Raw genomic sequence first — 17,438 nt, 5'->3', positions numbered from 1 at the left:
GACATGATTATTTATCTGAACTGAGCAAAAGATGACAAAGATGCCTTTATTGCATTCCATAGTGAACTGTTTTTATAAAAATGTTACACCACTTTCATCTAAAGAGTAAATGATAACCTTCTTGTAAATAATAGATCAAGTCCGCAATTACTTCGTTGACATGCAATTAAATCTCAACAATCCTTGCACAAAATAAAAAAGATGTTATGGCTTGTTTTGTGGCAAGACTGCCCATATCACCAAGTCTTAACAGCTTAATTGTTGCTGTTTTAAAGACCTGCTGTTCTCTTTCACACACAAACTGTGAAGGTAAGCATGCAGAGTATGCAGCACCTGAGCCAACAGAAACCTAACCTAGCAATTAGCACTGAACTCTAAATTCTCGTGGCATGGGGTAATCATTTGATTAACACAGGAAGGATTATAGATGGATGATAAATGTGTTTTCACAATGTGTCAGATTGAGTCTAGTCGACACTTGTTTGCCCTTGGGATGTTAACATGTTGGTGATTTTTTTTTTCCACTCTCTCCATAAACAACCTAGTGATAACATTTTACAAGGTGGAATGAAAATACAACATGCGACATGCATGCACATAAATGTATTGAAAGACAACTTAAAGAAAAAAATTTGCTTTTACCCTCTAAAGGAGAAAACTATTAAAATCTATGCTCTGTTGTAGATCACTTTGTTCTGTAAGGCAATATTCACATCTGGCTCCTATAGCAAGAAACAATAGAAAACAGTTTTTTTTAATCCTCAAATCTGTGATGTCACTCCAATGTACTGTTCCATAAAGATCTGGAGGAGTAGGGGAAAAGGTGGCCTCAAGTGTTTCATTGGGGTCCACTGACAAACCTCAGCATGCCTGTTATTCATTTGTGTTTACTTTCACCTTTTGTCTAAATGTGGACATTTAAATTTGTTGTGGGTTTACAGCAGAAGACAGATGTGTGTAAAGAGAAACTCAAAAGCTTGACTTTGCCATCATGCATAACTTGGTGTGTCACAGATGTGGAGTGTTTAAACACAGGGCTCCACTGTGATTAACAAAGAAAGGCGTACTCTGCACGAGTGACGTTTGACATGAGGTGTAAGCAACCGAATTACTATTGCCTGTACCTGTCAGCCCATTCCAGTCTTTCATAAGATGTAACCACGATGCCATAAGACGGCTTAAAGAGCCCGTTCTATTTTCTGGTGGAATCTTAAATAATAAAAGCCAGAATTTGTGTGGACCATTTTATGGCGTCGTTAAAGTCTACTCCAGAGGTGTTGATTTTAAACTGGCCAGTGAACAAAAGTGACAAAGTATGGTTATGCACAGACCATGTTAAGTGGGAAGCACATGTCTGACCAAACTTCCCTTTAGTCGCTTCTAACTGCCCTCAGTTCCAGCAGAAGTGGCAAATGCTCTGTGCTGGCATTCGAAACATCTGTGCAGCCAGACTACTGGTGGCAAGGCCCCAGAGACCTGCCTGCCTGCACCAGCCTCTTTTGAACTGCAGATCCAAATACACTGCACTTATTGGAATGGCATGTAGCTGCTATTCTGAAGGGGGATCCTCTGCTACGCCTTTGATGTCCACCACTGTGTCCAAAGCAAGCAAGCCATTCTGGTCGCTCACTGTTTTCCATTTAGGTGGAGATTTTTTCTATTGTGGAAAGAAATGTTTAAAAGTGAAGCAGACAAAAGACAGATTTACATGGTTTAGACTGCTACGCTGTGCCTGGAGTAAGTGATACTGTAACTAAGGACTGCAGTAAATCTTTATTGTAACAAGGAGCAGTAGGCCAAGGTGTATTTCATAGTACAGACGAAAATCAAGAGCAGTTTTTAATCTAGTTCAGGCCTTTGATCAGCCTCATCAGATATTAGTGAGAAAATGTGGGCAGCTTTATTTAGCACATACGGGGGGAAAGTTGAAGTGCTCCATCCTGTCCTGTCTCTGCTTCCACTCAGCAAGTTTACTCACTGTGCTTTCTGCCACACGTGGACATCAGGTGGGCGAGTTCTGTCTCAGCTGAACCAAGCTCAGGACTCAGGTTTACTAAACTGCTCAGAATTACTCCTACAAAACATACAGGAGGCTCATTTCGCAGCAATGGCCTCGTCCGTGTCGCGTTACATGTAGGTAATATGTCTGAATTTGCTGCTGTTTCGTTGTCACGTTCTAAAGTCACACTAGCAAATATATAATCGTGTTTTTGTCATCAGTAAAGTTCCACTTGTGCTCATAGAGGAACATCATCCCTCTTTGGAACACAATGTGACTGTCCTTCGAAGAGGACAATAAAATGTCTCACGAGCGCTAATTACATTACGCACCATTTGTCTTGCTTTACTGAAGTGAGACAAAGCTGCCGACAGGAGACAGACGTCCTGTATGGTAGTTTCCGGGTGTCTTCCTCTGAGGAGGGGGGGCGGCAACAAGTTTACCTGGGGTTGTTTATAGTGGGAAGTTTCAGCAACAAAGTGTAAAGTGATGACTTAATCAGCATGTTTATTAATGGTGTGAAGTCTACTGAGACCGAATGTTTCTGAGTTTGGGGAGGGGGGCGAAAGAGTTAAAGGGGGTGGGGGGGGGGAGTCTGCACAGGGGCGTATGGTATAAAACCACCTCAGGAGCGCACACCGAGGACAGCGTGTGTAGTTTGACATGGTTGGACTTGGTTCCTTTAGCAGGACTCCGTAGAGACGCACGCCAGGCTGTGTTTTCATTTTGGTGAGCTCCAAATTGGCAGCACAATGGACAAATACTGTTTTTGAAGCAGACACAACTACACCGATAAGTCTTAAGCGGGAAGAGCTTTTTCTTTTTTCTTTTTTTTTAAACTACCTGCACTCCCCCCTCCCCTACAAACTTAGTCTCGTCGATTAACGCGTTGGACAGCGCAGAGTGTGGACACACCAGGACATGCGTAAAGCTGCTGAGGTTGGAAGTGAGGGAAACTAAAGTGTGAGACCGAGAATGTGGTGGGGACACTACGGGGCAACTGCGCTGCAAGTTTTCCGAGCCCGGAGATCAGGAGCGGACCGTGTAAATACTGCGCACTGGATCAGTCCTGCACTGTTCAGTGAAGCTCACTAGGTGGTAAATCGGTGTATTAACTCTTGTCATATTTGGCTTATCAAACTATATGAAACATCAGTGAAAGACTGTAAATGTTAAAAGGTTTGCAACAAACCCCACTGGATCCAAATTATTCTACAGCACTTTTTCACCCCAGATTATTCGACTGCCCGCTTTGCATCCTTTTCCCCTCATTTTTGCCATTCTGATTCCCGAAGTGGCTCCGAAGTGGTGTTGCGGCTCCTCGTCCCCGGCGGATCCGGAGATTGGAGTCTCTGCACCGGGAGGAGGCGGAGTTCCGGCCACACCGCAGGCTCCCAAGAACGGCCGCGTCAAAAGGATGGTGCGACTGGCCGCGGAACTGCTGCTGCTCCTGGGACTCCTTCTCCTTACCTTGCACATCACGGTGCTGCGGAGCAATCCGCTGCCCCAGGAAAATGTAACTTTGAGCCTGGATCAAGACACAGCACTTACAGAGGTGAGCTGGGAAGCTTTTGGCAGGGAGGTGCTTTCCATAATCGAGATTTCACCCTGTGCAACTGTCTGCAAAAGATGACATGTAAGATGTAACAGCTGGGTTTAATAAAACGCTCACATGAGTCAGTTGCATGCAGGTACAAATACAGCCTCTATTCCTCAGGTACTCTGTAAAACATTGGGGATTGTTGACATGCACTGGGATGTGGTCTCACCAGGGTGTCCCCAGGGAATGGCAGCAGAGGGGTGGAAGATGAGGCAGGGTCAGAGAGCAGTTCCTTACAGCAGACACACCTCCCCATTGTGGAGAGTTAAATGCTTGCTGCAGGCAGTTCTCTGTCATCAAGGGTAGAGGCTCTGAGGTGAAGGTGCCCCCCCTCCCACCAAAACATGCTTCTGCACTGCTCCAGATCTAACCTTAAGCCAAAAGTTAGTTTTAATTGAGCATGCATGTGGGTGGACAAGGCCACGTGATAGCATCAGCTTTTAGTTTTCATTGGGAAGTTTTGGATATTGGTGCAGTCAGAAGGATGTTTGGACATGTTTAGTTTGGGGTCAAGTTTAGACTGTGCCTCAACAAAACTTTAACAAGGGAGACATTTGTCAAAATGACACCTAAAGAGCTTTAATGGTTTAAGTGTCCACCAGCGTGAAGTCTCCAGCAGAGCCCCAAATCCTGACCCGAGGGTTATGATGAACCTGGGATCAACTGGCTTTTTTAGAGTGTTAAGCGTTCATCAGCTGCCTTCCGATGTATATTTAGCCTGCTACTGAAATACTTTCTTCATGTTCCACTGATAAACGGTTATTTATGCCCATCGAAATGGGTTCCCTTCATAAAAACTTTATTAGGCCTTTGGTGGGGGAGTGGTAAGAGTCATTTGTACTATCTCCACTATCACTGTAGACCAACCTGTGTATATGTTACAGCAAGCCTGTGTTCGCTTGGATATTAGGGAGTGCAAAGCCCAGGAAATATTCCAGGAATTTATCAAATATTTGTCACACAGCCAAATGTTGAATCGGAGATGCAGGACGACGACCAAGAGAGAGTTTCTCTTGATGGATAACATGCCACCCACTCCAACCTTAACATCTCTTTTGCCATAGACATTCTGGCTTGTCAGTCGTAAATTGAGGCAAGTGCTATTTTTCCTTCTTTCCTTTTCTTGCGCTTTTTTTTTTTTCCTTTTTCTTTTTCTTTTTCTTTTCTCTCCTTGGCTCATGAATGCTCCAACAACCTGCGGCTATGCTTCACTGGTCGGCCACTGAAGACGGTGATGTCATCTTTCAGCCAGACTTGTCACGGCCCGGGGGGTTTATTGTCGTCCAGAGGTGTCATATTTAAAGTGCCATTCACTTAAACACAAATGACAGGATGTGGCTCCCTGCACCTGTAGTGGACAGAGAAAACTCCCTGACCCAGGACAACAGATCCATTTACTAATAGTATTTTATTTATTTATTCAATTATTTAAAAAAAAAAAAAAAAGAAGGTTACTACCCTTGAGCTTCTTTTTTTTTACTTTTAAGGTTTGTCTTTCAAAAGCCCACTTTTGAGCTTGTAACTAATGCCGTTGTCTTCTCCGTAGTAAGGCTCCCGTAAATAAACACATGCGTACAACTATTGGGAGTCACGTGACAGGGAAAGGATAGTTTTTCTTCCACCTACATAACTGTTGTGCTGAAAAGCATCTAAGCACAATGTGCACTGCCTTCATTTCCTGCCAGCCTCCCCTGGGGGAAGGACCCCTGAGTTGCTCCCCAATTGAAACTGGAGTCATGCCCCTTTAAGCAGCCCTCACAAAGTGAAAATGGGGAAAGCGGGAAAAGAAGAGGAGATACTGTGTGGAGGGAGAGGGGGGGGGGCTGGCTTGTGTGTGCAAGTGTTCATTTATGGCTTTTGAGAGTGGAGGGGTGACATCCTGGGAGGCCCCACATGAACAGAGAAATGGTGTGTCACTTTTGTCCTCCAAATTAAAGCGCCTTCCTCACAGAGGAAGATCTCAAATGAGTGACTGTTGTAAAGCAGCTCGCCGTCAAAGAGAAATACTGATTCTTGTTTCTGTTTTTTTAACATTTAAATGAGTTACTCCTGTGGGTCTGGGCTGTGTTAGAGTGAGAAAATGAGAAAGCAGCATGTTTTTCTCATTAAGCTGTGTTTAAAAAGCTCCACTGAGAGATATTTGGAAAGGACAGAGGTGTTTATGTCGACAGTATCAGGAATAGGCAGGCTTACACAGCTGTTACACCACTACCATTAGTTTTTGACGACTAATTCACATGCATTCTTTTCGTTTCTCCCAATTCCACTGACGGTTTTCAGTTTATCTGCCGAAATGCTGATTATCCACAAACAGTCATTTGGACGTATACAATTTCATGGTTGTCCTTCACACTCCTGAGCTCCCTGGTGGAAATATAGATTTCTTCAGTGCATGTGGAAAAGCTAGCTTGGTATTTTGTTTTTTCTGTTTCTCTCCAAGTGATGGGCTGCTTTCAGCATAGTGCCATCTCAGGTTTCTCAAGACATTAATCAGCACTATATTTAGCTTTGATATTTTTTGTTTTGACAAGATGTTAGTGTATTTACTAAAATGAGGAATTCAGCATCTGTTGTGTTGGCACTCAAAAAGCGAGACAATAAAAATGTGCTGTGCACATATTCCTACTCCATCCAAACGTGTATTTACCATGAAGTACTCTGATGAATTTATTACACCATCTCATACTTTCGAAGGTCTTCAGTGGATGATGCTGGGTTACGGACTAGAAAAAAAACACCTCTGTAGGTTTGCATTCAAAATTGTGTGGATAGCTGTACATTTGGAAAGTAAATTAGATGCTTATACAGTTTGGCATCTTACTGAGTGATGAAAGCTGAATGCATGGTCTTTATTTTTTAGTTTTTGCTATACCTTCATGGTAAAGTTTGTAGACTGAGTAGCTTTTTACAGATCACAAATAACATATATTTCTTAAAAATTATTAGTAGTTCCATTATAACATTTAGTTTTAAAAAAGCAACCAGCAACTGTCACACATGGTGTTTTCTTAGCATACGCACTGCTAGGTACACTATAACCTAAAATTAACTTTTGACTTTAAATAAACCAGGATCACATAATCGTCACGACATGTGTAATACAACATAATAAGCAGCAAAAGATTTAAATCAGATTAGATTAGATGATCGAAGGTTAATCTGCCTACAAACACTGTAACCAGGGCCTGATCCCACGGTTTGTGTATTTTAAAATATTAGTTGTGGCATCTGCCTTCTTTTAATAGATCCATTTTGGAGCAAGTAGTAGTATCAGTATCATGAAATTGTGATGTCTGAACTAGAGCACAACTTGTGTGGTCCACAGTCTAAATGCTAATATAATCCTTAAAAATTTAATCCACCCAGAAGAGATCCACCCCACCTGTTGGGCCTGTTCCCTCGGTGGAACTTTATAGCCACTGAGTGACTTGTGAAGTCTGAGAACATGAAAGGCACGGTTATCACATGGTCATCTCAAAGTCCAAGTGCTTGTGACGGAACCACAGAGGGTCCTGTGGCGCTCACATAAAGAGTCGATGGCTGACACACAAACTGGGCTGTTGAAATGGCGTTTTACTGTTGAGAGCTCAGATATAATTGTTTAGCCATGAAAAAGTCACTTGTGGAGGAAGGAAGGAAGGAATCTGTTTTTTGGGATTTCAAATGTTCTCTTTTTTAACTTAAATTCTCACATAATCTCATTATATAAATTTAAAATCATGATGTTTGGCTACAGACAAATACAGAACCACTGTCCAAATGAAGGGCATTTGTATAATCATTTTAATTATGGTTGCATCTCACAATAAAAAAAAAGGGATTTGAAAGTTTTTAAAATTCTTTTAAGTGTATCATTTTGTCATATATACTCAATGTGGTGTTTTGTAAGGAACTTTAAAAAAAGGTCATGCTAAATGGAAATTCAAATTTAGTTCAAGTTACATGTACATTTAGAATACCTTCCTCCCGTGCTGTGCGCCTCCATTTACAATGCCTGTATTGTCCCAGATTGCACCTTGGCTGGACACAAACAGCTCCACTGGGGGCTTTTATGCCCACCACAATGTGGCTAAGCTGACACTTTGTCTGTGACTGGCCACTGCAACCGTACAGCACTGCTGCCATATTCTAAGGCCTGAGCCAGGCCACAAAAACACAAGGGAGGAAAAAAAAGAGAACGAGGAGCATGATTGATGGCTTTCTTTGATCTTATTTTCTGCCACCCCACAATGGATGATTGCTGGCTACTTATGGCTGTCTCTCCAATTGAGGAGTAATTGTTCCTTCTGCACATACCTGACAGGGGACACATGCCTCAACTGTCCTTTTGGGACAAATTTACAACCTTGTTGTTAGAAGAGCAAATGTTTTTCTGTCTACAAGAAGGCAGATGTAATTATTTTGTAATGTTTGCTTAGGCTATGGAGAGTCTGAGTGCAGGAAACCCATCAGTCTTACATAGCAAAGAACATGCTATATATGACCACATCCTATTGCTATGGTAAAGCAGCTGTATATATTGTTGGTTCAGAATGGAAAAAATGCACAGTCCAACTGTGACATTGGCTCTGGATGCAGGTTTTAGATGGATTGTAATTTGGTCAAAGTAGACAGACGCACAGAACTCACCATGACCTTTGTCCAGCTGTTTCAGTGGCTACTGCTTTCTGGTATCTTAGAGCCCCCAGTCTGCAAGATTTACGACAGAGGTCACGCCATATGAACTTCTGTCAACATGAGAGATCGGTCTAATGTTGTAGAATGTGCAGATTCTCATTCAGACAAAGAGAGGACAACATTTTTCATATAATTATTTTCTAATGTTATGTCCCTTTCTCTTCTCAGCAGAACAATATAGATGCAAAAAGCAGCTCTTCCACCCAACTGGTTCCTGAAGACCGAAGGTCTGGTCCAGAACAAAGATTGGCCCAACGACCTGCCACCCTCCCCTGGTCACAAGGCAGCAATGTACACAGGAATGGGCCTGGAACTTTCCTTTTAGATCTTCACAATTTTCCTGATCTGTCCAAAGCTGATATCAACAGACAGAATCCCAACATACAGGTGATTGTGTGTGTGTGTGTGTGTGTGTGTGTGTGTGTGTGTGTGTGTGTGTGTGTGTGAGAGAGAGAGAGAGAGTTTTTGTGTATGCACACCTGTCAGCATGTTTTGTGACTTTCACACACTTGTAAAACATGGCTACCCAAGCAAATAGGACAGGAAGAGCAAACAGGAAGAAGGAGAATAGTGTGGTGCACATCACCCTTCTCCCCCTTCCACCTTCCTTTTCCCCTTGTCCCCTTTCACACTTCCTGGCTCATAGTGAAGCCAGGATAGATACTGAGGTCTCACGCCCATTATAATGACAGCTGACACTAACCAACAAGGCCTCAACAGTATGGACTATGGACAAAAAGACAGACCGCAGCTTATGTGGCAAGCCCCTACCCATAAGTCCCTCAGTGGTGCGGATGGATGAATAACCGCTGCCATGTTTAAATCATTTCTTCTGTTTAATCTAGCGAGGGGGGGGTCTTCCCATTTCTGAGAGCATCACTGCTAAATCCAAGCATGAACAAAGTGTATTAACATCTCAAGATGTGGGAAGAGAGCAGAGTAATCAATTGAGCAAAGGCGTGAGGCTGTGGGAGAAGGGGGACGAGGAGGGGTGTCTTTGATCCTGGGATTCATCTGGCTTTCATGGTCTGGAGGAGGCTGAATAGCCCTTTGAACTTTGTGTTTAGGTGGAGAGAGCCCAAGAGGTGGGAGGGTGGCTGCGGGGCAGGGGTGGTGGTCCCCCCTCATCTGGGAGGCACATGTGTTAGGACAGAAAGGGGGAGGGGATAATATTGTATGTTGGGGTATCACTTCACAGCACCCAATCGACCTATTCTGTCCAAAACTACTATGAGAGTACTTTTTGTCTTTTTGCATCATGTCTCTGCGTTGAATATCAGCTTTAAACTAGTGCATGTTCTTTCATACAGGTGACAATTGAAGTGGTGGATGGACTGGAGGGCCAAGAGCCAGAGAAAGGCCTCCGTAAGGAAAGCAAACCCAACTGGGCTTCTCCAAACTGGAGAAACTGGTGGCCTCACACATCTTCCTCCTCCTCCTCCTCCACCACTCATCAAACTGAGGAGCATGATCGTTCCTATGGGAGCAACAGTGAGGACAGCAACTTCCTCAGGCCGCCAGCGGACTGGGACAGGAGAGGAGGCACTGGGGGAGCAAGCAAGGCTCAAGCTGAATATGGTGAGAATGACAGGAGGGCGTGTGTGTGTGTGTGTGTGTCTGTGGTTGTGCAAGGAAAGGAGGGCACAATACACATTGCAGAATATTTAGCAGAATAGGCTGTTATTCGAGTGCTGGTCTCCAGCGTTTCCACAGATGGTCATAGTCTGATGTGGAATCTGTAATTTGCAGATTTGCTGATTTAAGCTGTCACCATAATAAGTGCAGTCATCCCAGGAGAGCCTTTGGGAGCCCCTGATTGAAGCCTTTAACACTCTTTTATAAGATGGATTCCTCTGTGGTGTGGCGCTAGCTACGTGACACATTTTAAGCGTCTCGCAACGCCAAAATTCAGCAGCAGGAGTGGGGCCAGAAGCCTTGTTAGACTGCCACACCGTTCTCACAACACTCTCCAAAAGCAACCCACAGATAAATCTGCTGTGGAAGAATTTCCACTCACAGTATGTATTGGGCCTGTGTTGCAGCTCGCTCAGACCAACGTGGTGGAGCGGGAATACGTACGCTGTGGAAAATGTCACTTTATCCAGTTGCACTTGCAGTTCAGTGGTGAACTTGTTTTGTCAAACCATAGCCCATATTTAATGTTTCTGGCTTATCGCTGCGGTCAGCTCTCAGTCATCCTTTATTTCAAATGGTAGAAAAGGAAATATTTTCTCATCATTACTGTTCTGGTTTTTAAGCTAAAAATCATATTTGTGGAAAGGCAGTGAGTGTCATCCATTGCAGGCCACTGTACATTCCGTTGTCCCATCTGTGGGCTGAGGGCCGGTTATTATCAAGTGTCTAAATCCTGAGTTTTATTCGAGCGGCCACCCGCTTGTTGGCTGTAATGAGCTACAATGGGGGAGGGGGGGTGCGCTAGATGGCTATCTGGACTGTATTCCAACAAAATGCTCATAATGAGGGGCAGATGGAGGCAGGGGTTCGTATAGGAAGTTTGGACCCTGGCCAGAAATACTTCCATCCCAACATGCCCACATTAATTCTCCTCATTGATAGAGTACTGCTTTCAAGATGTGTGTGTATGTGTTTGCATGCAGTATGGTGGTGGTCGGGGCGAGGTGGTCTTAAAGCCAAGTGTAAATGTTTCCATGTATACCCATTACACTGATCTGCTCAATGATGATTGGAGTTAAAGAGGATTTCTTGCCATTTCACTTCCCATTTTCAAACCAATGAATCACAGATATAACAAGTGAATAGTAACCAGTGCCGCTGTGACAGCGACACTTAGGCAGGGCAGAAAATTCTTATTCGTAATTTGAACACACACACTGTGCCCTTTGTCTTGGACTCTTTGGTTCAACAACTTAACACGAGCATATACAACACGGCGAATGTATGTGTGTGGACATGTAGACAGGCCTGCATGGTATCTGCCTTGAGAGGCAAAGTCAAAAAGAACTTTGACTCCCCTCACTTCCTCTTTTTACCCCCCTTCCCACGTATTATTAGTGAGGCATGCTAATAGGCCTGAGTAGGTTGAGCATATGGACTGCATCAGAGCTGAGGATCTCTCTTTCTCATTCTCTCTGATCCAGACTATATGGATGGAGAAGGGGATTGGAGTAACTGGTCAGCATGCAGTGTCACCTGCGGAAATGGGAACCAGAAGAGAACCAGGTCATGTGGTTATGCCTGTACGGCCACAGAGTCCAGAACATGTGATATGCCCAGCTGTCCAGGTAATGTCTTGATTTTGTATCATTGGACGAAGGTTTTCTACCCCAGTGAAGAATGTTTATAGATACTAAGGTGCATTTTGCAAGTGAGTGCGTTGATTCAGTAGTCTTTCATCTTTCATCCTCCTCCTGTTCATTCATCTCTCTAAAGGTATTGAAGATGCCTTCAAGACAGCGGCTACTGAAGTGAGCCTGTTGGCTGGAACAGATGAGTTCAATGCCACAGAGCTCTTTGGTGTTGGTAAGATTGTGCCTTCTCTTGTCTCAATACAGACGATCTTTCATTCTGATGTTTCACAATATCAAAGGCAGTTCATCCATCTGGTGTCCTGTGTTCCTGCACACACTTAGCATTCTTCATGATGTGTAATGGGGCTGTGCTCCAGTGCTGCACAGAGATAAAATGTGTGGCAAGTGAGGGAGAGCACAGTATGCTGCTGCCGCTCTCTTTGTCTGTTGTTAATGAACCAAATGAAAACACACCTTCGTGCTAAACATCTCATCTTCTAATGTCGCTCTGTGCTGCGAAGGAGATGTAGCATTTAATCGTGTCTTTATGTCTTGTTCCAGACACAGACAGCTGCGAGAGATGGATGAACTGCAAAAGCGACTTTTTAAAGAAGTACATGATCAAGGTATCGAACGACCTTCCCAGCTGCCCTTGCTCTTACCCCACTGAGGTGGCATACAGCACTGCAGATTTACACGATCCCTCTATGCGCCGAGATTTCCGTTGGAAAGATGCTAGTGGCCCAAAAGAGAAGCTGGAGATCTACAAACCCACAGCCCGTTACTGCATCCGCTCCATGCTCACACTGCAGTCCACCACGCTGGCCGCACAGCACTGTTGCTACGACGACACCATGAAGCTCATCACCCGCGGCAAAGGGGCTGGCACGCCCAACCTCATCAGCACAGAGTTTTCTGCAGACCTGCATTATAAGGTGGACATCTTGCCCTGGATCATTTGCAAAGGAGACTGGAGCCGGTACAACCAGGCCAGGCCGCCGAACAACGGGCAGACATGTCCCGAAAACCCTCACGATGAGGACTACTACAAACAGTTTGAGGAAGCAAGGGAATTCTAGAGTTCTAGAGAATATTTAAACAGAGATTAAATATTCAGTTAAACATTAAAACTGGTGTCGAACTTTTAGGCTGAGGATAAAAATCCAACAGAGACAGAACCTATACCGGGTCAAAAGGAGCTTTTCTTGACTTCACTGAGACCAGGCTCAAAATGTTGCTTTGTTTTTTAATTTTTATATATAAAAAAATAAAAATACCTCTTAAATGTTGCCAGTAATTGCGTTGCCAATTATAATGTCAGATTTGGTAACTAAAAAGGGAAAATTATTATTCTAGGACTGTCCATTTAAATTGTGTCTGTGTTCGTCTCCACAGACTGTTTATGTTTGGTGAATCCGAGCGACCTGTGGTAACAGCATAATGAAGTCCTTCAGGAATGTGTTGGGGGGGGTAGGGTGGGGACAGAGGACATGCTACGAAACCCATTTTCTCCCTATTTGTCAATCACAATATCCAGGTTGTCATGTAAGCTTGTGAATATGTTTATTTAGCATGCAAGATTTAAATTTTTACCAGTTATTTGCAACTGTGTCCCTCCTGTTTTTGAGGCAGATCTTCACTGTAAAAAGCCTGCATTATTTTTGTAAAGTATTTATTAAGTCGTAGCTGTGTCTGAGTTGAGTGTCTGTGACCATACAACAGAGCGCAAAGAATGTGTGAATCCAACTGTATGGAAAGATTTTTGAGATATAAATCTATAAATAAATTTTTAAAAATCCCAAAGATGAGTTGCTAAAAATACAATTTTGTTTATAGGGTTTGATGGACATTAAGGGTGTAAATGAACATTTCAAGCAGCTTTTCATCAGCTGTTATTACATTTCTTTTCATGATATCAGAGGAAATTCATCTGCATAAAACAAATATTAATCTCAAGAATTAAACTCCTCCAATGGGCTTAGGCCAGAGCACAAGGCTTTTATTAGTTCCATCCAGTGTGTCTCTCAGGCCAGGCCTTTTGATGGGATTGTGATATTTCTTCAGAGGGCAAGGGCCTTGAATGTGTCTCAAATTCTTTGTCTTTGGCATGCATCCTCACATTCCTGAGTAATTTCCCAGTGTACACACACACACACACACACACACACACACACACACACACACACTCTGTGCTGCCTGTCCGTAGCAGGGACCACTGACATTCCCTCTCTGTTGAGTGCTACAGTCCTTGTCACACAGAGAAAGCCATTCACGGTGCCCTCATTCCTGCCGCCATGTGCCGTCACGGCACAGCTGGCTTGGGTGCGAGGCTCGTCTTCATAATGCAGCAGGCCTTATTAGTTCCACACCCATGAGGCGCTACTTGCAGCCGCCTAGTTGCCTCACTATTCTTATAAAATTCCTTTGCACGTGAATTTCAGCCCAGTTGTCCTAAACATGGGGTTTTATCAACTGCCCATCCTCATATACACTTTTCTAAAATGTGGACGTACTTCTCTTTGTACCATCAGAGCTGTGCAGTGTAAAGTCGTCTGGTTTTGGGCTCAGGTACAGTAATGGGCATGGATCGTTATCTGAACCGACCGTCTGCTGAACAGACGGTCAAGATCAAAGCGAGGTGGTCGATTTTATTTTGAAACATTAGGGCTGAACTCAAATTGATGACATATCCCCCCACCCCCACATCCCAGTACGTCTTCTCCAGACAGGCTCCACGTGTCTCCAGAGCAGGCAATTACTCGAACACTCTCCTCACATTTCATCTCTTATTTCTTCCCCCCTCCCCTACCAGCACAACTTGCACTGGTTGAGGTTCCTGTGCCAGAGAGCAGGTACTGTAGAGTTATATATGAGATTTAACAGGCAGTTTGAAAACATGTGAGAAGGCGGAGATACTGTAGAGCAGCGTGTACATAAAGTAGTGTAAACTGTTGGCTGTGGGACGTCTATGAGGCCTCGCTTTTGTGTTACTATTTCTAGGACTCTGGTATATTTCAAAGGATGCAAAGCACCATATTAGTGGTATATTGTCAAGGATCCGAAAGGGCTCATTAAGCATCACCAAGATATGATTGTTGGTATTTTGTCTCTATTTTTGTCACGTGAAAAAAATTATGTCTAACGCTTAAACTGTTTTAGATCAAGTTTGACAGGAATGGCTGGGATTTGTCAGTGGATCCCCACACAGCTGGGTGTGGGAATAATATGAGTTCAAAAGAAGAAAGCAGTGGAAATTTGGATGGCTTAATGTTATAAAAAAAATGAGGAGAAAGCAAAAATTCTCTATTTCACTTTAGAAATCCAGTCCAGGTGTTGTCCACGCTGGAGCTGACTGTCAGGTTTCTAAAAGGTAAATATCTTAGGTGCTCGATGGCAATCAGGGATCTCTTTGTTTGGTAGGATAGTGCAGATGTGGCAGAGCCATTTTTAGCCTCTCTCCTGCACTTTCATTCACACACTGCCTCGCTGCACTACTTTATGGGTGGTGTAGCACAATGCAGGAAGTGTCTGGGCCACAATACCGCAGGGCCCTAACTGCACGGCAAGCCTAATTAAAAGGTTTTTCTTTGGTCTTCTAATCTGGAAAACTGACCTGAACTGGGACGTTGCTTATCTAGCTTCTCTGCCCCCCCTCTCAACCTAACCCCCCCTAAAAAAAAAAAAAAAACAGGGTGTTGGCACTCTGCCTGTCATATACGCACTTCTTTGGCACAGCAATTCAAGGGAGGAGCGGGGGGGGGGGGGGGGGGGGGGGGGGGGGGGGGTAAACATGTGCCTGGATGTGCAGCTGAACAAACAGGTCAAGTAGCTGTGAAGCATCTGAGAGAGCAGAGTGCCTAACTTAACCCCTGCTGCTATGACATTAGTGAGATGCTGCAGAGACCTGCAGCCACACCGTCCATAGCAGAACAATGATCAGGCACAAAACCAAACACTATTTCACTTGGACACATAGTTGTCACAGTGAAATGGGCATTGTCTTGTAAGAAAGCCAACATGGCTTCTATAGCACCTGCCCCTGGCTCATTTATTCTGTACCTGTTCAAACTAAAGCTAAAATGACATGCACCTGCTCCTAAATTCACACACACAAACACAAAGCTGTTTGACAAATTAAGAAAAAAAATCAGAACAAAATCTGCTCTGACATCTGCTGTTTGTGATTAATTTACCATCACGTTTTATAGTCTGCTAGCAGAATAGGAGTTAGTGGGAATCAACTTCACTGAAATGCAAATTTTCTTCCAAAGAGGCAGACTTTTTAAAAACCCTACAGATCATTACATAGAGAAGACTTTGAGGCATATTGATGATTAAAAACAATACTGACAAAGTCAAATTTGGCAGCATGTATTAAGATGCCAAAGCAAAAAAAAAAAAACAGTATGATACTGCAGACACCAAAGTGCATAAAGTTGAGAGACGTCTGGATCAAACAATTCCCCAGGGTCAGTTCTAGCAAAAGCTGCCCCCATACACTGATGTAGTGTCAGTGTTAGGCGTTGGCACAGAGAGATTGTAACAGTATCGAGGGGGTCGGTGGCCCTGAGGTGATGAGGGAGGAGGGCCAGCGTGAGCACGGAAGCTGCATAGCGGTGATTCACTGTGACAGCAGCGCTTGGCATGTGAGGACAGCAAGCCGGGCAGGCGAGCCTGCTGCCTTTGATCTTTATTTGCTCCACCGTCTGTTTTGCATTTAAGAGCCTAGCTGAGCGTGAGGCCTTGGATACACCTTGAATGGCTCAGGTCCACTTTTTAAAGACCCAGGATCCTTTTTCAAAGCTAAGGGGATCCAGGACAGGGAGGGATGATGTTTGAGGGGGGAGGTTTTGAGCTGAATAGGGGCGAGGGTCTCCCAGCAACACAGATTAGCTCTGATGAAAAGACGGTGCTCTGTAAAAACACATAATTAAGCTACTGAAGAATTGTGGGTGAGGGGCCAGGTAATATACATCTCTTTTTAGATAGACCCTAAAGATCAAACAAGGGTCAAGAGGCTGTGGAACACAAACTAATACAGGAATAATACTTCCCCAACCAAGCTTCTCCTGCTCCTCCTGAGCTGTCAAATCCATTTTGCATGTTATGTCCAAAAACTGTGACATCTTACGCCTGAGAGACAAACCAGCTTCATATCATCAGTGCATCAAAGCACTGACTAGGAAGCGTCTCGCTTATCAAACGGCAAATACAATTATCTTCCTGAACATCTCTGTTGCACATCCCTCTCAGACACTACAGTGGCCGCAATCCAGGGCAAGCTGCTGGACTAACTCCTGCCCTAGACACTGATACAATTGATAAATAAATGCCCTCTGGAATCAGAGACTAAAAATAAACTCAGGAGTCAGAAACATTTTTAGAAACACTGGAGAACTGGCATTTTGTTTACGTAATCCACACTTTATAAATGAAAAGCTCAAATGTTAAATAAATAAAAACAGCGGCTCAGGATAGGAACATCCTGCATGTGCGTGTGAGTGGGACGGGACACACAAAAACATTTTAAATAGGCAGAAGCTCCTCAACAAACCCATACTTGAATGTTTCCTCTCCCATGCTGAAATCTTTAAGCATGCTCACAGATCTTTCTTTTACTGCAGTTACTGTCCAGCATGTAATTTATTCCCAGACTATACATTTTTGGCAGTCGACAGCCAAGATTATATTTATGCTGACTCCAAATAGCAATGTATGTTCTTGTTTGGAAGAGGTACAGTTGGAAGAAGAGGCCTCTTGTTATGGGACTGAAAAGACTGATGCAGAGATGTAGCAACATAGATTTTATTTATTTCTCGAGCACTGTATAGAGCTGTGAACATAGCATCATTTCCATAACTTATACCATATTATATTAGTTGCATTTTCAAGT

General features: G+C 43.7%; 1 protein-coding gene across 3 annotated transcripts; it reads left to right on the top strand.

Moving 5' to 3' along the window:
- Positions 1–2,603: 2,603 nt before the first annotated feature.
- ism1 (isthmin 1) lies at positions 2,604–13,348 on the top strand. 3 transcript variants are annotated; one of them, XM_067525195.1, is made up of 7 exons: positions 2,607–3,094; positions 3,295–3,554; positions 8,445–8,663; positions 9,587–9,854; positions 11,396–11,539; positions 11,688–11,777; positions 12,107–13,348. In XM_067525195.1, the coding sequence occupies exons 2-7, from the start codon at positions 3,417–3,419 to the stop codon at positions 12,622–12,624; spliced, it is 1,377 nt and encodes a 458-aa protein (XP_067381296.1). In that variant the 5' UTR covers positions 2,607–3,094; positions 3,295–3,416; the 3' UTR covers positions 12,625–13,348. The 3 variants fall into 3 exon arrangements, with proteins under 3 accessions (XP_067381305.1, XP_067381296.1, XP_067381286.1); XM_067525204.1 differs by having other exon boundaries at positions 2,604–3,554; positions 8,448–8,663; XM_067525185.1 differs by having other exon boundaries at positions 2,607–3,554.
- The last annotated feature ends 4,090 nt before the right edge of the window (positions 13,349–17,438 follow it).

This window comes from Channa argus, chromosome 1 (assembly GCF_033026475.1).
Source record: "Channa argus isolate prfri chromosome 1, Channa argus male v1.0, whole genome shotgun sequence".
NCBI lineage: Eukaryota > Metazoa > Chordata > Actinopteri > Anabantiformes > Channidae > Channa > Channa argus.
This window is presented reverse-complemented; position numbering and strand designations above follow the sequence as displayed.